Here is a 20,243-nt window from a genome sequence, read left to right on the forward strand (position 1 = left end):
GTGTTCGAACTGATTCCGGACCGATCGCAGAGGTCGTGGCTTCACTGGCATGGCTTGCAAGATTTTTGATAGAAGCAAACTCGTCCCGTGTAAAAATAGCCTTAGAGGGAGTGTGAAAATTTGTTGAGATCGTACAAAACAGCATTGGTACTACCTATTAACTTCTACAGGACAAGAATCAAAGAACCAGTCATCATAACCAGAATAGAAAGTAGTTGAAATTTATTAATTTTTCTTGTTTGTTTTTTTGTGTTGTTTCGTGTTACTTCACGCATCTGATGCTTTCTTTGCTTGCTGTAGTACCTGCAACGTTTTAATTTTATCCCAGATAATCAGTGCATGTTCAATGAGTAGCGAAATACAGCATTTACAATTGAGATTTGCCTTGTTTCTTTGATTGTTTTTTAACGGCGGATGAACATTTGGAGAACCCAACAACATTAAATCTTTCCAGATTAGTGAATTTCAGAAACAAAGCGGTTAGTATCTACCTTGCGCTTGTGATCTTCAATTTCATCCCCGCAAATTCGGCAAAGTGAGGCGAGATGTTGGACGTGAATATCCATAACCCTAATAAAGTTGTTTTGACCTTGAAAAGAAAAAAGGCAAAGGCTCGTACTTATGCGAAAAAAAGTAATAACACGGCTTTTGTGAGAAACCCGGGAGTGGAAAACCTACGTGTTTTGGACCTCGGAATTCAAAAATTGTCTACCAAAATTCTAGGTTGTCTGCCACCCCCACATTCAACATGATAAAAGTTAATCGATATGACAATCGAGGAAAAATATCTAGAACTTCGTAAAAAATCTGTGAATCGAAAAAATAATAGATACAAGTTGTTCACCTACCTTGAAAGCCGACCAAAATCTCTCCTATACATCGCGTTGTTTAAAAGATAAAAGAAGAATAAGCCACAAAATGTGCTGAATATTTCACGAGACACTTCCAATATGGCTTCCGATATGCTGTCCACTTAAAAAAATTGTGTATGCCTCATGAAAAGTCTTAAAAATATGCCTGAGAACCTCGAAACGATGACTGATTCTGTCCGACTTCGTCCGTTGTTTTGAAAATTTTTGATAACTGGGGCGATGTTTTGATTTGTTTGTTGATAAACACAAGCGCGCCTTCTCATTGGTTGAAAAGTGTCGCGTGACCAGTTGGCCCTGTCCTTAAATTTAGGGATATTCCGGACTGTTGAAAGTTGTTTACTTTGACAGCAAAAGCTGACAGAGTTTTGTGTCAACTTGTGATGTTTTTAACTGTCTAAATCTTTTTCCACTGGATGTACAAAATGAAATACAGCTGCTATCAAGAGTCTTCTGTTATCCATGGCTGGTTTGTTTATTGGGTTTTTGGTTAAGAAAAGCGTCGCTTGTCAAAATTGGGTAATCCGATTTCGGATGGCATCGCTTTCGTCTTTCACCTTGCTCAATGCGTAAGAGGGTTTAAAAGTCTCAAGCAACTATGGCCTTCCTTGATATCTTTCAGGAACTGAATCTCGAATGGTAAGCCTGAGTAATTATTGTATTTGATATTTGTTTTTGTTATATCTAATTTCATGAAGTCGAGCACAGTTTATGCGGCAAGGTTTTGCACGTTTGTTGAGATTTGAGTCAATGATCTGATCTAGTATCTGCTATCAGGTTTGATATAAGCTTACAGAACTTTAAAAGGCCTTCATATATATTTTCTCACGGCAAATAGAAAAAAAACGTTCCGAAGAATATTTAGTTATAAATTTGGCTGTAGAAAGAAAACCTTTTGAGTGATTTTCTTGTTTCGAGGAGTTCATCTTTGAACAAAAACAAACACCGGGAGGCCGGCTGAAAGTAAAACAAAATAAACTTAAGCTTAAGCTTAACACTCAGGATTTTTAGAGACACTTTAATACTTGTCTTCGTGATGAAAATTTCAGTCTCTGTAACTGTTTTACCGAATTATATTTCTCTTATTGATTGTTAGTAGTCTCTCTTGCAATTTTAATCGCTTGTCCGTGGTGTTTGTTTTCATCGTTCATGAACATCGCTTGCAAGAGTACTTAGAAATGTTGCGCGTGTCAAACGCTTTATAAGATTACACATCGTTATGACTGGAACCATTAAATAACAAAAAATAATGATAATAAATTCGTTATTATGTTGAAGCGTATCTCCATTAAAGTTCATTCAAACACTCGACCACACTGACAGCTCGCACTAAAAATGAGAACCGGCTGGCCGCATGGGTGATTTTGGAAATTTTTTGAACGGTTTCGCTAAAAGCCCACGATTGATCGTCCTGAACATTGAAAAATTGTGAAATGCCGTATTCTGTCCGAGGTCTGTATGATAAAAAGTACTGTTTCACCTCAGATGTGATGTATAAAAAGTATAAAAAGTTGGTTTACACACCCTCAGATTTGTTGGCAAGAATTTGTAAAGTAAACCTGTCGAACGCAAAAAAATGCGGCCTGATTTGTTTTCCAAGAATTTGTTTTCGAGACCTAATCTACTGTGATCAAGAGCCATTATGGCTCTTGAATGTGAGAGAAGATATTTGCTATTTTTTTGGGTGTACATATATTTAGGCTATCAACTCGATGTAAGATGTTTCACTCTAAAATAACTTATCCTTTCCCTCAAAAGTCACCTGAATGTGCCCTTAAGTTAACTGATTTGTGGATTACAAGTTTATTGTTTGATTTAAAATATAAATTTATTAATGGGAGCTTCGCTTTTAGCCCTGGCTAAATCTATATATTATGTTATGCTCTTTTCGAAAACTTGATGTCACGGACTTTCTCCAATTTCAAATAACCCCCATACGCGCTGCGAACTTTTCGGCTTCAGCGCCATCCTGGCCAAATTTATTCTCGATTACTGGAATAAAAGTGATGACCTCTGGGATAGCCTTCGATCGTCCCGATCGTCTCAGTCGTCTGAGAGCGTTTCCTTAAAAATTTACATGATCGTCCCGATCGTCCAGATAGAACTCAACTCTATCCAAGCGATCGAGGTCGTCGCAGTCGTCCGGGTCGTTTGCGATCGTCTGGGCAGCGTTTCCATATGATCGTCCCGATCGTCTGAACATTTTTTGAGACGACTGGGACGATCCGGTCGATCATATGGAAACCAAACTGACACATTTAGTATTGAATAATCATGTCAGTTAGTCGTCTTTTGATGTTTGGATAAGGAAATCGTTCTGAAATACATCAACCAAAGAGCCGCAGTTGGTACACGTGATACAGCAGGAATTTGCATGACACACTGGAATTAGCCTAGTTCTAAGGTTCACTCCTCTCACACTGAAAAGCGGGGTGAAAAGGCACCCTCAGTATAAGGCAACTTTGAATCGAACAACGCTACTTCGGCTCTTTTTTACTGAGAAGAAATCAGTTCTAGACATGAAGGTGTTTTTCATTATTGCAACCGTATCCGTGCTGATTCCTGCCTTCGCGGAAGCCTCTCTACAATGTGTCTCCTGTACTGGCGGTAGCTGCGAGACCAGCAATCCCAAGACAGAAGATTGTGACGAGAAATGTTACACCATGGAGTTGCGGAAGAAGAGTCCTGATGAAGAGGACCCGTTTGTCGTGAAAGGATGCACAAGTGACAGCCTGTTTTGGCGACGATCATGTGTCAACAAATGTTACGACTCCAAGAAGGAGTTTGGCTCATCGCTGTATTATATGTGCGTTCACTGTTGCTCCGAAGACAAATGCAACTCCAGTTCACGAGTAAAGGATGGAATAATCATGGTTGTCGTGTCCGCTGCTATTGCTCATGTCAAATATCTGTACTTTTAGAAGGAGGCAACAAATCGATAACTGTCTGGGACTGAGGAATAATTGGAACTTTTAACGTAATATTTAGTGGCATAGACAGTAGTCTCTAGGGTAAAATGTTCTCATCTGTTTTCCAGCTGGCGTAACTAGATTTATGGAGACTGACCCAGCCGAAAGAGGAGAACTATATACTACTTATGGGCTTAGCTAGCTAGTGTAGGTTACAGTACAAATAAACTAGGAACTTTCACGTGGAACGTTTTTGACTTCTTTTCTTTTTTGCACAAAAGGCTATTATTTCTTGTCATTTAGCGAGCCTCCGATCGCAAACCTTTTGCGAATAAATTTTCTGCTCTACGAACGTCTTAGTCTGTTTTAGTCTCATCGTCTTTTACTTTTTATCATTAAAACTACAGTGAAATGCAAATGCTTATCATCAGAACTCATGTTCACGATCCTAAGTAACTCGACCGCCGAAAGCCGATCTGCTCTGCTTATCATTTTTCCAACCGGAGGGGTTGAAATATTCCGAATTTGACAAACAATCTATGTATAAAGTCTATAAACGCCTGATAAATAAAACGAGGATGATTTAGCGTATATAACTTTTTCAGTTGCCAACATTCTGTCCAGTGTGACCCCAGTAATAACTTTTAAAGTCCTTTGATTGGTATACAAGGCTCTTCATGGCCTTGCACCTTCTTATATTTCTGGCCTTTTGAATTTTAAAACATACTCTAGGTCATTGCGTTCTTCATGTAAAGAATATTTAGTGGTTCCAAGAAGCAGATTGAAAAGATATGGAGACAGAGCTTTCTCTATTGCAGGACCTAAATTGTGGAACAATTTACCTCTAGAGATTAGGAAATGTGCTTCAGTGGCAACTTTTAAGCAATCCCTTAAAACTTTTTTATTTAAGTTAGCATATAGGTTATGAGATTCCTTTTGTTTTAAGATGTTTTTGATTTATATATTAGATAACTTAGGCTATATTTGAATTATATTGTATATTGTAGATATTTTATAATTTAGATTTTTTATATATATATATATATTCTTTTTTGTAATTGGGTAGCGCTTTGGACAATTATTGGATTTTAGCGCTATATAAATAAAATTATTATTATTATTATTATTATTATTATTATTATTATTATTAGTATTTTAGTAGATCTTTGAGTCTCTAAGTTAAAAATAATGCTATTGATCATGAGGGGGTTGACAGTCTGAGCTAACTGAGTTTGGCTTTAATTTTTGGGGCCGGACTATGGGCTATGTCACAATTTGATATCTAAAAAAACAACGTGACTTCGCATCGATTGAATTCTAAAAATAAAAAAAAATCACGTTTTGACGGTTTTGGTAAGTAAGACCAGGAGCCGATCAAAGACTATATAATATAGGAATTTGAAAATACTGTTTCCTGTCGTCTGTTTTGCTACAAATGTTAAGTATTTTCGGGCTTTTGAAAGCCCGAAAATGTGTTACTTTCTTCAGTTACCAATGAATGCGACTTCGGTTTCGCTCGTCATAATCGAAGAGAAGTCGTTCCGTCGATCTGTGGTCGGAACACCAGCTTACCTTGCAAGACGATATACGAGATCAGAGTCACAATGCTGCCTTCATGTACCCACCGGACCCATGGCAGGAGATTTCAGCTAATGCTATTGACTTAATTAACAACTTCTTATGAGTCCAGCAACGCTATCGATTCACGAGAGGTAAGTCGCTCATTCACCCATGGTTAGAGAACTTCCAGACCTGAGTAGACTTGAGGAGTTTGGAGGTTGCTGTAGGCGAACGTTACCTTTTACTGGCGTCAGATGGCAAAAGTAGACTGAACAACTCCAAGCGAGCCAACGCTGCCAACTGGTGAAAGATTTTTACCGCCAACTTCGCAACAGAACGAGGGCTGAAAACGAGTACAAGCTTTTTGTGAGACAGCGATGCTTTCATTTCTAATGAATTGTTTTTAATGCAAAAGTATTTTAACGTTTTATCGCTCAAGAGACAGATAACTTTAAGGGTATGATCCAAGCCTTTCGCTGACAGGAAAAAAATCTAGAACAGAGATGTGGCTTCTACTCTTGATTCATTAGATGAAATCCTTAAGTGTGACCATTTAAATAAAATCCACGGAGCAGAAGTTTAAAACTTGCTGTGTAGTCATATATAAAAAAAATTCCTGAGGAAGGAAATGAATTGTAAAAAGTAATATTTACGGTCTGGCGTAGCCGACTAGTAAGCGTTGGAAGAAGAAATTTGAGAGGTTCCTCAAATGATGGGGAAGATCTTTCCAGGGATCAACAACTACAGACTGAATCGACTGTTTTCCAGTGTTCGTTCTTGTGCGGTTATTAAAGTTCTTTTTAGGGCATATAGTTTACTATAATAACGTAATTGATCAGCATACCGAAAATAATTATAAAAAATGCTTGACAACTCTCTTTTGTGCCAGCGGAAAGCATATCATAAGGGCTGTAATTTGTCTGACAGTTTATTGAGTAAATTCATGAGGGGTTTTTCCCTTGAGTTACAGCGAAAAATGTTGCTCTAATTGCTACATTTTGTTTTACTTGGACTTTGTTGATTTGTGACGTTTGTTATTACACACTGCCCCATGCTTATATAGCATACGAAATAAGTGGATTTATCAGGTTATAACATTAATAGCTGGTTGAGTTGGAAAAAGGACATGCAGTGTATGCGTGTATTTCGAGTGATTCTCGAACAGGTGTACGCATCGTGATATTTCCAAGAAATTTTATCGCCGGTCTTTACGTTCAAGCTAGCTACGCCTGCCATCATTGTCTGTTATCTCCATAATGATGTTATGAGCGCTTCAGATCATAAAAAGAAAAACTGATCATGTTAACCTTGACAAATCCGTCACTTAAGCTTGTTAACACGCTAAGATTCTTTTTTTTTTTTTTTTCTAAATTATCGTTTTCCAGGAGTTTTCCAAGACATAGCAAAATCTAACAAATAAATACTAATCTCTTAAATCATCTCGCTTCCCACAGTATAATTTCTTTGATGTCTTACTTGCTCACCTTGACGTGTCAAGGCCTGTTTACACGTGCGAGTAATATCGCGCAACACAAATTATCGTGTCAGGTTAATTCATTCTCTCCGTTTAGTTAAACAATAGTTCCAACGTTCCTTACAACGGAGTATGTTTGTTTTGGTCAATTGACAGATTAGTGTATATAGTTTTCTATCATCATTATCGTTTCGGCACACATTTTTTGAAGTTGAGAAAACATCGGACAGCATTTTGGTAAGTGCGTGTTTTTTAAGAACTGTTATTGTTTGCTCGGCTTTCCGCATAACTCTATTGTACCTTTTCTAGCCTTTTAAACCTTTTTAACCGAGTAATTTTCTTTACGCAAAAGGAAGCAAGGAGGCCGCGTTCCTTCCTTGCTTCTAAAGCTTTCCTGTTGAAGCTTGCACGAAAGATAAGAAAAACGTTCCATATTTTCTTTCCTTCTCTGAACTAAGTTGCCTTTTTATTTTCGTAATCATTGCATAGTCACCATCGTTTAAACCTAGCTTTTAATACGTTTTCTACTACTTTTCGATGTTCTTCTCGTTTTAAACATGAAGATAGGAAGTACTGTGTTATTCACGAAATTATAAGCGCGCCATCGGAATAAGTGAACTTATTCTTCTATCTCGCTAGAGATTTTGCATGAATAAGTTCTTACAAAGGATTTTCTTCCAGAAAGGGTCATTTTTTTATTGCGTAAAAGGAAGTAATGCATCTTTTTAATGTCTCAGTAGTACGTCTTTCAAGCGTGCATGAAACTAAATAATAAAAAAAGATTACATTATACTTTAATGGGTGGATTCCTTTCAAGCGTCTCGCAAAATATAGGTCATGAATTCGACCCTTTTAATATTAACAACAAGGCCAGATGGTTTAAAGTAAAACCTTTAGCACCTTTTTTTTTTTTTTGCTTTGACGTGAAACGAAGAAGCCGCATATCGCTTCCTTTCTATTTATGCTAATAATAAAGGATTTCTGGTTACGGCACGCATACTATAAATTACTGATAAACTTTTTTTCTTGGGTGAATTTATTTAACCTTCTTTCAAAGAAATTAGGAAAGGTCGGCAGTGTAGAAATTTAAACTTAACAGCCTTTGCCAAAAAAAAAAAAAAAACATTCGTGGACCTGCAGAACTAAACTCTTTATCTAGAATTTCATTGTCATTACGGTTATGAAATGCTAACTTCGGCACTGTGTTCCACAAAGTTTAACCGCTTTTGTCATAATTGTAAAACAATATGGGATACGTTTTACTCGCTTGACACTGCTCATTAGCAAATAATAAAATGACGCTCATGTTTGAAAATTCGTTAGCAACTGTGACATCTGGTATAAAATGAGAAAACTGACACTATGTCACAGAAAACGTATGGAACAAAACTCAGTTCAATCAGGAATCGCAAGGGGGACCAGTTAAAGAGCCGGTTTTAACAAGACGTCCAGCCCTTGATGCTAGGTGAGTTTGCTGTTCCATAATTTCAAATTTCATTCAAGTTGTAATTGTGCAAAGAGGTTAGTTATAAATTATTAACTAAGTGTATAGTTTACACTAAACGTATCGTGGCAATCGACGGGAAGCATGATTTGTTCATTTGCTGATATAGGCCCACAGCTTACTCGACTGATATAGATAAAGAAAACTGAAGAGTAGCTAATAAGATATAACACATCTCACATCCCTTCCTTTCACCAACGAAAACAAAAATTATGAAAGGGCGGCTAACGTACGCACACGAAAGAACGTACACCGCCCGAAATAAGCGTCTCTTAACAACAAAATGCGATGCTTTTTGATTTTCTCTCAGTACACACTAGGCGACAAGTTGCAGCAACACGGCGAGGCGACACTTCGCAGCGACAAATCGCTTCGTGTGTACTGGAGAATTTTTGTGAAAATCTTTGTCGCTGCAACAGAATTTTGTCGCCGCAACAAGTCGCACAGATTCAGTCTGATTTGATTTTTTGCGACTTGTTGCAGCGACAAAATTCCGTTGCAGAGACAAAGATTTTCCCAAAAATTCTCCAGTACACACGGAGCGATTTGTTGCTGCGACGTAGTCGCCTCACCGTGTTGCTGCAACTAGTCGCCCGACCTGTTCACATGGAGTGATCTGTCGCCGCGACGTGTTGCTGCAACTTGTCGCCTAGTGTGTACCGACCTTAAGGCATTTGTTATGCTAATGTGACTGATAAAGAGGGAAAATTAGCCTACAATGCAAACGTATTTTGCATTCTGAGGGTCTTATTGGCCGATCAGGATATGGTTTCTTTAAATTCGTAAGTCACTCAATCAAGCGTGTGGCTCATGTTTTATTTTCAAAATTGATTTTTTTGTCTTGCAGTAAAAACATCTCAATCGCCTGAACATTAATAGAGCATTCACCAAAGAAAATCCTCAAAATCAAATTTAACTTGTCGAAGCACTTTCACGCAGGCTACATTGTAGGCGAAAAAGAAGCACAAATAAAAATAATATTTCTCAATCTTTTTATCGTGGTAAGCATTAAGACCACAATTTCCACTGAAAATCAAAGAGGTTGGAAAAGGAAAGACATGCGCTTAGACACACTCGAGTAAGGCGGGAATATTATCCGTTTGTTGCATACCATCATTTGATGAGGAAAATAACCGAGAAAGATAACTATAGATCTTAGCCAGTTAATCAGAAAAGTAAAGAGCATTATTTGGCGAAACGTTTTCTGTTCTTCTCTTTTAAGATTCCTGAAACAGCTTCAAGGGTTAAACCTCAAGAACCTGTCATGTCGACTGAGCCTGAACCAACTATGAACTCAAATCCAGGGCCTGGACCCCACTGGCCGAGCGCATTTGAAACCTGGGGAAAAGCCTGGGACCTACACATTTACTTGTTTGCAGTGCTGTACTTGTTGACTGCTGGGACGTCTGCCAGTGCGCTCGTTTATGATGTCACTGCCAACCACGGTATAAAAGGACTGAAAGTGACTCTGTATCTCACATTGCTATTTATTGGTTGTTCAAGGGCTTTTATTTTATTTTTCGATCCATATAGCTCGCGTGGAATCCTGGGCCTGCTCACTACTTACATCACGTGGTCTTTAGGCCTTCCATGCGTCCTTGCGGCTCTCGGTCTTCTGCTTCTCGTGTTCGCAGACGCGACAAAGATGAGTCTTGCGCCTCCGCGCTTTCAGAAATTATCCACCGCAATGGGTGCGATGGTTTTCAACATTCTCATCGTTATCACAACAGATCTTATTTTCCTTCTCACCAGCAAAGGCTTCATTTTGCTAATACTTTGTTACGTTTATTTTCTACTTCTTGGCCTGATACTTACCGCCGGATTCCTTAGAATTGGATGTCAGATTTCCAACAACTCGGCGGCACAAATTTACGGCGATGGAGGCCTTTCACGGCTTCGTATCCTCACTTTCATCTCTGCTACTCTCAGCATGCTCTTTCTTGGTGTCCAGACCTACTCGGTTATCCAATTTGACGTCCTATCGGAAATCCCCCGCGCATGGCCCTGGTACGCTGTACAGACCCTACTGCGGGCGCTTGAAGTGAGCATGTGTTTTGCGATGATGGCTATTGTGTTTAATAACAGATTCAGTTCATTTTTATTTTGTTGTAAAACATTTCTCCCAAAACGATTTAACAACACTGTTTCACCTTTGCCACCAGGTTTTGCAAAGGCGTAAACAAGTAAAAACCCTTATAGTCAAGAATTTGCAACCTTATACCGCTTGTTGGCCCATAGGAAATCAAAGCTCTTGACCAGTGCTACTGGCTGTAGAATAAAATGATTTTTTTGAAGGTAGACACTCTTTTTTAAAAAAAAAATTAATGACTGGTCTGAAAGGCGAGCCTAAAATAGTTGTAAACATCTGTTAAAGTATAATGATCTTAGGGAATGTATACGTAGTTCGAGTGTTCTTTTTAGTCTGTCTTATAGCAATGAGCCGCATTCTACCTAGTTTCCATATTTTTCTACTCTCACCAAATGGTCGTGGGTTATCAAGATATAAAAATTAAAAGGCTTCATAAACAAAGAAACCGAAAGAGCGAAGGGCTTTTTCTTTTAGGGCCAAAGAATTCGAAATATATTAAAAACGGCAGGTTGCAGTCAGTCATGAGGTAGAACAGCCGGAAAAACATTAGAGAATCTGCTTGTAGTCTGAGAAAAAGTAGGCAAATGGCCTCTCTGAGGAATATTTAAATTTTCAAGTCATTGTCTGCTATTTTCTTTTGTTCCTCCTTTCTTGAACACATTCCTGATATCTAAAGAAGGTTCTAAAGCGGTTGATGAAGTCAAGTTTCTCTTGCTCGTCAATGCACCAGGTCATAGATATACACCGACCGATGCCACAGGTAACCCAAAGTTACAAACTGTACCGTACGAGTTGGGAATCTGGGTACTAGAAACTGAACAAGGGATCGAAGTTTGTATTGAATAAACCTCAGCCAAAATTTGCGTTTATTTTCGCAAGAAATTAATGATGTATTTACCAAATGTATGTGGCTTTTAGTAGCGTTTATTTTTTTATGAGTATTCGCGAGGGGAAGAGTGTATAAAAGCGTTAAAAACGACTCAAAAAAGGCCCACAAGCATGGTCCTCTGCTTGAACAACACGTAAAAGTTCTTAGTGAAACAATTAACTAAGCACAGCACTGATTTCAGGTGAGGAGAGAAAGAATAAGAATGAAAGAGTAGGTGGCTGAAGCGAAGGCGTTTTTGAAGGAAGCACATCAACCGGAAGTCTGGCCTTTTTCCTTTTCACATGCTTTGACGCTCCCAAATTTGCATTGCTCAGTGTCTTTACCCCTAGAGACACCATTTGCCCGAACATTTGGGCAAGTCCACTGCCCAGCAGTGCAAAACATCAACTTTCCGTTAATGTACGTCACCCAATAACGCGTGAGGAGCGTGCAGGGGAGGGAGACAAGACAAAAACGGCTGCCATGGACCATGGAAGCCGGGGTGGGGCTGGGTTGAAGGCAAATGGGCAATCACGTTGAAAAGAAAAAACCTAGTCATGTAAGCTCCATAATCGTTTTTTTGTGTGGAAACTAAAACTCTCTCGGAACTCTCTCTGAAGGCCATGCGAGAAATTTCATTTAAAAATCAGTGTTTCTTGTAGGCCAAAACGTATTTATATAAGTGTTCACCCGAGTTAAGGTATTGATTTTTTTGTTTCAACATACGGTAAGAAAGTGGCAATATAAGTTCATAGATTTCTCAAAGTCCTTTTATATTATCACATTGGCCCCTAGATGTTACCCTCCCATATCGATGATTTGCGATTTCTGCCCTCTTCTTTTAGAAAAGCGCGATATTTAACAATTTATTATCCATAATGTATTAAATGATTAAACAACACTAAACTTAACAACACCATATGATTGTGTAATATTAACAGCAATGCGGTTATCTCACCATATGTGAGAAGACTTCCTGAACAGACTTCCTGAAGAGTTGAAAGACTGCTCTACCTCGACGTCTTTCGAAAACAAACTTAAGAGAATTGAAGTTTGCAAATTGTAATGAACAATTCTTAGCAATTCCTTAGTTAGTTCCTTAGTTTGTAATAGCTGTTTACTGCGTTTTTTATTTTATTTTATTATTTATTTTTTCTGAGCGTCATGGGAAGATTATCGGGAGATATTGAGTGCTACCCTCAATAAAAAAGTTTTATTATTATTACTATTATTATTATTATTATTATTATTATTATTATTATGTGTAATCCAGTTAAAGTTGACTCGTTGTTGAGCTACACACCTTTTCTTTTTCTTTTTCCTGTTCTTTTCTCTTCTTTATTTTTTTTAATTGATCCAAATTCTCATTCAGTGCCCTTAACTTGTATGGTTTACCCTATAGTTCCAGGAAGCCTCTAGTTTATAAGCCCCCGGCTTCTATGTAGGCCTCCTTGCCTTTACCACATTTGATCTTGTAAATAATTTAGTTGGAATATTGTAATCAAACTATATGAGGGCTGAAACTGAGAGTGGGGTTCGGTGCCCTCCGGGGTCCCTCAGGGAACAAAATTAGGTCCATGGCTGTTTCTTGTACTTATAAATGACTTATATGTTGATGATTTAGCTAATGTATGGAAGTACGTTGACGATACGACGGCATCAGAAGTCGTTGCCAAGGGCAACCGCAGTTGTGCCCAGGATATCGCAGATAAGGTCGCGGAGTGGTCTATGCAGAATAGAGTCAAACTCAGTAGCGAAAAGTGTAAGGAGCTCAGAATATCTTTTGTAAAGAATGAGCCCCAGTTCGCGCCTATTGTAGTAGATGGTAAAGAACTACAGAGAGTGACTAGTGTGAAACTACTAGGTCTGACCATATGGAGCAACCTTACGTGGAACGAACATATCAGTGACGTAATCAAGAAAGCGTCAAAGCGTCAGTATTTTTAGTGCAGTTAAAAAGATCAAGAGTTCCTCGGCATGATATGTCCACCTTTTACACTGCTTTTATACGCTCTGTTCTTACGAACGCAGCACCTGCCTGTTTTGATGCCTTGCCAAAGTACGTAAAAGACAAGTTGGCGCGAGTTGAGAAGCGGACAATGTCTATAATATGCCCAGGACTGCTCTACCAGGAGACCATCGAACTAGTGAACATTGTCCCTATTGTAGATTTCATCACGGGGCTATGTAATAATACTTTCGACACCAGTATAAAGGACCCTGAACACCGTCTGAACAGGTTAATACAATTTAGTGAACCATCACGTTATGCCCTAAGGTGCAACAGGCGCTTCATCGTACCTAAATGCAAGACAGATCGTTTTAGGAACGGTTTTATTATTAGATCCTGCATCCATAATATATATACGTAGATTTTTAGTCCTTTTATCATATCTTTTATACTTTTATATTTACTGTACTTAGCCTTCGGGCTGCAATGTATTGGTTATTAAACTATCTATCTATCTATCCATCTGTCTGTCTATCTCACTGTATATTATCTTTAATGTATTTCCGTATACTGTTGTTGTATTTCTGGTTAATGGCAAAATAAAATGAATGAATGAAATGTAATTAATTTCACTAGTCTTTAAAAAGTCCCTCCAGAATTTCGCATTGTTTACAATTTCTCTAGCCGAGGAGAAATTGAACACAATGCGGTTTATGCAAAATTTTGGAGGGACAACAAAGAGTGCCAAGAGTATTATGGTATTTTTGAAAAAGGCCTATTGACTTCGCCTATTTAATCACGTCTAAGGACCTTTATACCCAGTAAAACACTGCAAACCGAAAAGTTAGGGAAGGGCTTTGAATTCAGCTTCAGGAGAAATACGGGGTTGAATGACTAGAACGATGGAATACTGATTAGGATGAATATTTTATATGAAGAATACTAATAAACATGAAATTTCGTATTGACGGTCCTCCTAATTTGCAAATATTAAATCAAAAATAAAAAATTTGACAAAATTTACCTTCCAGAAGAAGTTAAAAGAATTTCAGCCTCAACCGGACAAACAAAACCGTTCACCGGTCAGAACGTATTCTGAAAGAAAATACCGGCGAAGTTTTCTAATCGAAAAACGGTCAGTGAAAAACACAGACTGTGGACTGTTGTTTTCACCATGCAAATGAAACGTGACAATAATTGTCCCATTGTTTTCTAACCCTAGAAACAATAGTCCGCAGTCAGTCCGCAGTCTGCATTTTACACTGCCCGAATCAAAAAAGCACCAAACTGTGGTCCATGTTATACTAATTTAAGAAGGAATCGGCGAAATGAGTCACAAGCAAAATAATTTAACTCGTAGCAGTTTGCAATTCTGTAAAGATTGTTAATCTCCATCACGTCGAGTTGCAGGTTAGATTTAGACCCACTCTACTCGAGCAATTTTCTCCTCTTGTGAAGCTGGCAAGTTGAGAAATGTCTTTCACTTGGATAACGGCATTTCTAAGGCAAGTAGGACTTAAACTGCTTACTTCAGTTGTATAAAGCATTTGCATAAATATTTCTGCACATTTTTGCTTCTTTTGTTTGCCAGTTTCCAATCAACACGTTGTAAAAAGTAAAATGCATTAATAAGCAATTCTAAATTGAAATAAAATACTCTGGGGACGTTTTTGAAGCTTCGGGGAGACAAAGCAACCTATACAAACAAGTGGTGTGAGATGAAAATAACTGACTGTGGTTTGTCATTTCATCTTACAGAACTGCTCAAGTTAAATACCTAACCAAGAGAAATATTTGTGTCTAATGTTAGCCTTATGGCAAGATTATACGTATTAATATATTTTTAAATTCTACTGTTTAATTTGAAATAATAACCACGAGGACAAGCATATCTTTTTTAAAAAAATTTAAATCAGTTTATGGCAAGCTTGAAAGTGATCAAAATTAAGGTGACCCCAGGCTGCTGAGGAATAATCAATCAACCGCAACTGAGCGTGTTTACCAACGTAACTCGTTACATCCCAGCTTTTCTCTGTCATGTCTTCAGCACACCTCTTAGCTGTCTGAACAAGAACAACTTGCCCTTCAATTATCAGCTCCGCACGAAGGTCTTGAAAACTAAGGTTACAGCCTCCTCCAATCAGGAACCTGAGGAACTTTCCAGTGATCGAAAAACCGGGTGACGTCATTGAACCTTGAGGACTATCTAATTGATATCGAAACGGAAGAGAGGGACTGGGCCGATTCTCGAAGGTACCAATCCACCAATCTCCTTTGTGGTTGCTAAAATGCCCTCCCCGCTGCGCTGATGGGATATCCCCGTATGTTGGCTGATTATTGAATGCAAAACCAGTCAAAGTCCAGTTTGATAGATCATGATCTTCGAAGTCAAATATAGTGTAACACTCTAGTGGGAACAGAAGATATAGATAAATGACAGTGCCGGGAGCCCATAACTAGGAGCGAGCAACTCCCATACTAGGTCTATGTCACGGCGTTTTTACTGACCGGTTTATTTTTAGACACATTTCAGGGCACTTTTTCCCGCCAAAATAGAATCTCCACCATGTCTATGGGCGCATGCGAAGTATAAGATATTAAAAAGGAAAGCTAAATGTTAATGAAAGACAAAAAATATCATTTTTAGGTCTGCAGGCTTTGCTGACTGGTTTGTGGTATTTAAAATTCGCACCAAAACCGTTCGTCCGTCGTGAGAACGCCGTGACACGAGTGCATGGAAGTTGCGCGCTTTGGGTTATGGGCTTCGGGCAGTGTGAAATGACTGTGACAGTGAGATAAGAAAATAATTTGTTCGTATGAAGTTGGCCAGCGGATAAAAAAAATTCTGTGCGAACGCTTTTCTCCTGATTTCTAAAAGTGCCTTAGGCTATAGAAAACACATTGGTATTTAATGGAGATGTGTCATGAAATCTATCAAAATTCAAACAGTAGGAACTGCCAACAAATGGAGTGAAACATAAATAAAATAACTGCTCAAAACTTCAAAAAAAAGGTATAATTATTATAACACCACAAAAGGAGGCAACCTAACAGTTTTCAGAGCTTTTTTTGTTGTTGTTATTTGCAACGTTTGATATGATGCTTGGGAGACATATTTGTTTGACACAAAGCTGTGATTTCAATTCTCAAGTTATTTCTCTAAAAGATGAAAAGCAACGCTATTAAAACATGACGTTTTGGCGACATGTTGCCATTATCAAATGCAAATGAAAGAGACTATCAAACTTTTTTAGGAAACATACTTAAAAGGATGTTAAAACGTTCTCGAAGATTAGTTGGCTCTTGTTGGTGTTTTTCTTTGAGGTGTTTTTTCGTTATCAGAAGTTATTTCTCAAGTTCCAAATTGCGAATAAGGGTCAATAAGGACATATGATTGGCATTATCAACAAAATGAACTAGACAGACGTCAAACAGCCCCTTTAAGGCACTAGTTAAAAATAATAATAAGCTAGAGGGAGAGAGAATATTCCGCTCCGTATGGCACACCAGTAAACATCATATTTGAGGGTTTTTTCTGATAGTGATCAGCTATTGCTGTCTTTTGCAATCGCTTTCAACCGAGTTAGCAATGATACTGGCTTACCTGTGCAGTTGTATCCGTCGCCATAGAAACCAGTGGTGCAGGTACATCTGAGAGATCCTTTTGTGTTAGTACAAGTTGCGTTCGTTCCACATCTTATTTCTTGACATTTGTCTATACGATAAGAACAAGTTTGAAATACTGTGAATCATTTCAACCCCTCGCCTTATCACAGAACAAGCAACGTAGAATGTAGCGAGCCACACATCGCAGAATGATGCCTCACCGATAACTTCTTAGTAGTAGTAAAATTAATAATAATAATAATATAACCATTAATATTATCATTATCATTCTTGCTGTCTTTCTTGCACATTCAGTCATGTCCAATAATCACTGCTTGTAAGTCAAGTCGAGAAAGTGAGATTCAAGTGGTGCAACTCGTGTACAAGCTGTAAAACAATGTTTACCATTTTTACAAACTGGTGAATGCGACACATTCGAAAAAAGTAAATGAGGTATAAAAATGCGTTGCTATTCTGTTCCAATGTCACTGTTTAAAACAACTAAGGACCAACAACAACAACAACAACAAGGACCCGTATGAAATACTGGGATACCTGTGCAGTTGTATCCGTCTCCATGGAAACCAGTATTGCAGGTGCAACTGTAAGATCCCTTTGTGTTATTGCAAGCTGCGTTCTTGTTACACTGGTGAATATTTTCATCGCATTCGTCAATATCTAGGATGAGATAGTTTTAAAGTACGATGAGTAAAAGCCGATCCATTAATATGCTTATGTGGAAAGTATGTAATGAGACACCAGTAACGACTACGGCAAAATCGATCGCTAACAAACAAAGTTAAATAATGACTTACATTTCTATTGTTGGCCCCTTTTTCAAGCTCAAATTATTATTAAGAACAACAGCACGCTCTAACAAGCACGGGGTTTCTTTCTATCAGACAAATCTTGTCAGTCCATAAAAATGAGCTAAAGCCAGATAGGATTTATTTCATTTTCTACTAACAGAGTCGTCCTCGAACGAAATGAAACTGGTAGTAGTCATATAAAATATTGTGCAAAAAGGATCAAGAAACGACCATACTCCCAGGAAACTGGTTCGCTGGTGTTTCTTCAGAGGAATCGTTTTCCCTTTAATGGGAAAATTCTTTCGTTCAATTAACGCGCTTTAAGGGGACCAACAGAAATATTTTTATGTGAAACAACAGCAAGTTTTATTTGCACGACTATAACAAATACAGTATTGCAAAGGCTGTTTGTAACAGGTAAGAATTGATTCGTTATGAATTAACTGTTAAAAGAACATAAAATAAAATAAAATAAAATAAGTAATTCCTTGCTTATTTTAAACTATTCATTCAGAAGTTCATAAAGCCAGACAGAACCAAAGGCTTTTCTTAAGTCCACAAAACATACGTATACTTTCGTTTGGTGACATTTGACACATTTATCTACCAAAACATGGTCTGCTGTTCCATTATTTACTGAAAAAACAGTTTGAGAAAAATGATCGAAGAATGTTACGAGTTCGAGGAGTTTTTGATTGAGTATTGAGGCAAAAAATTTTACAAAGACAAGTAGAAATACAGATCCCAAGATAATTTGAGGGTTCACTTTCAAACCCACATTTAAAAATGGGTGTAAGTTAGTAAAAATGGGTTTATAATGTAAAACAGCTATGGTATGACTAGGCCATGTTTTCTTACCATCTTCACAGTTCGTACCCATCCATCCGGCGGGACACAAACATCGATAGCCTTTCTCAGTAAATCCTGATCGACAAGTTCCGTTATTTTTGCAGGGATAACTTCTGCAGGCTACCTAGGAGAGGAGGTTACAGTTTGGAATTATTTTAGTTTGAGAACAGCGCCTTGTTGGAGATTTCGCCGGCCTTGTAAGAGGGGGGTAAAGGGGTTATTGCGTGCTACGTGATTAAGTGTTTTTAATTTTCGTGAAAGGTGAAAATACGAAATTAAAACCTGTGAACTGTGACTGGTTTGCTTATCGTGATACGTGAACTTTAAAATCTTTTACCCGATATTCGTGATTTTCAACTAATTTTTTTGTGAAATAGTCTCAACTGAAGACAAATTCTACAGGGAAGCCAGTGGACCTTCAAATGAACTTTTCTAAAAGGTCTTCAAAAAACTCAAAGGCCGGTTATTTAAACGACTTTTAGCCAGTGGTTGACAAAACCGTGTTCTAAGCCATTTTCAATTTTTTCAACGCGTTTATCTTAACACCGGTTATGGTGAACGTTTCATGGCAGCAACAGGGTAGACTAGGGTCGTATATAACGTCCCCATATGGTACAATGTACACAATTTTCCCCTGACACATTTAGCTTTCAGTTGATGTTAATAAATTGGTAAGCAACAACGTCAGCAAAGATAGATCTTTCCAGCGATACCTCGATTCCGACTAACCCTGACAGAGTTACACTCACAAAAAAGGTAACATTTTGGGGAAAATTCCACTGCCAATTTCGCTGTTTATATACTACTCCTTAAAAATTAAATTTGTCCCTTTCCTAAAAACTTAGCCAGCCACAATTCCCTGCAAAAGAAAGACGATAAAGTGGGCAACAAAACCGCCAATAAAGAGGGGAAAAAGAGAGCGGGAGAGAAAGATCAAAATAGATTCGCCAAAAAAAGTCCAAATTTTGGCTTTTGCGCATGTGTTAAAAACAAAGAAGCTGTTTAATTACGTCAGATTAGTTGGAAAATATGTCTTTTTTCTCGAAAAACTCGTTTTTAGCCATGGTTATGCTAATTAGCCGAAAACTAGTTCAAGGAAGAGGAATTGGTGGAAAATGCTGTTTTTTCGCTACTCGCCGGCCGTCACTAAAGGGTTAAAATAACACACTTAGAAAAAGATCTGGATGCCCAATGATTTCTTAAACCGCGGCCTAAGTTGGGCTTTGTTTTAAATAACCGGCCCTTACAGTCGTTCCTATAATATATGTCGTCCTAAACTATGACCAAGCCTGCGAGAGTAGACAACTTTTTTGGCTCTTGTTGAAAAGGGCGTCTGCGATCCCGAGCTTGGAAACGATTTCCGTGAGTTGATGAGTCATTTTTTTTTTCAAGCAATCATAATTCAACTCTTATTTTCGTGGAACTAACACGTGTGGGCTTTGCGTGGGGATCTTGGTTGCAATGGCCGGTTTTTAAACTAGAGGGACAAGTTTTTAAATTGGAAGGAGTAATATATTATGTAGATCCTAAATTTGTGGGATCCATGGGTTTTCTTGGAGGTAAAGAACGAATTCGAATACCCATAAACAGTAAACATTCATCCCTTGAAGCTCTTAAGCGTCACATCATTGAGTAGACTGGTTTGAGATCTTAGTCCGAAAAGCGTGGTCTAATAAGATCCTCGATTGAAATAAAACTCTGTCGGTTAAAAAATTCTGTAGAATAAAGCAAAGCTTCTTCGGTAAACAACGACGA

The 20,243-nt window shown here is 38.1% G+C and overlaps 2 protein-coding genes across 2 annotated transcripts; one reads left to right on the plus strand and one right to left on the minus strand.

The window, feature by feature from the left end:
• Positions 1 to 9,580: 9,580 nt before the first annotated feature.
• LOC140925887 (uncharacterized) lies at positions 9,581 to 10,495 on the plus strand. The gene has a single exon (XM_073375727.1). It carries the CDS (start codon positions 9,581 to 9,583, stop codon positions 10,493 to 10,495), a length of 915 nt encoding a protein of 304 aa, XP_073231828.1.
• A 4,636-nt stretch (positions 10,496 to 15,131) lies between these two features.
• On the minus strand, positions 15,132 to 18,608 carry LOC140925888 (uncharacterized). The gene is made up of 4 exons (XM_073375728.1): positions 18,498 to 18,608; positions 17,386 to 17,508; positions 16,829 to 16,939; positions 15,132 to 15,631 (listed from the first exon to the last, which is right to left on the minus strand). Exons 1-4 carry the CDS (start codon positions 18,517 to 18,519, stop codon positions 15,132 to 15,134), a joined length of 756 nt encoding a protein of 251 aa, XP_073231829.1. The 5' UTR covers positions 18,520 to 18,608.
• Between the last annotated feature and the right edge of the window lie 1,635 nt (positions 18,609 to 20,243).

The sequence above is a fragment of the Porites lutea genome, chromosome 2 (assembly GCF_958299795.1).
Source record: "Porites lutea chromosome 2, jaPorLute2.1, whole genome shotgun sequence".
Classification (NCBI taxonomy): domain Eukaryota; kingdom Metazoa; phylum Cnidaria; class Anthozoa; order Scleractinia; family Poritidae; genus Porites; species Porites lutea.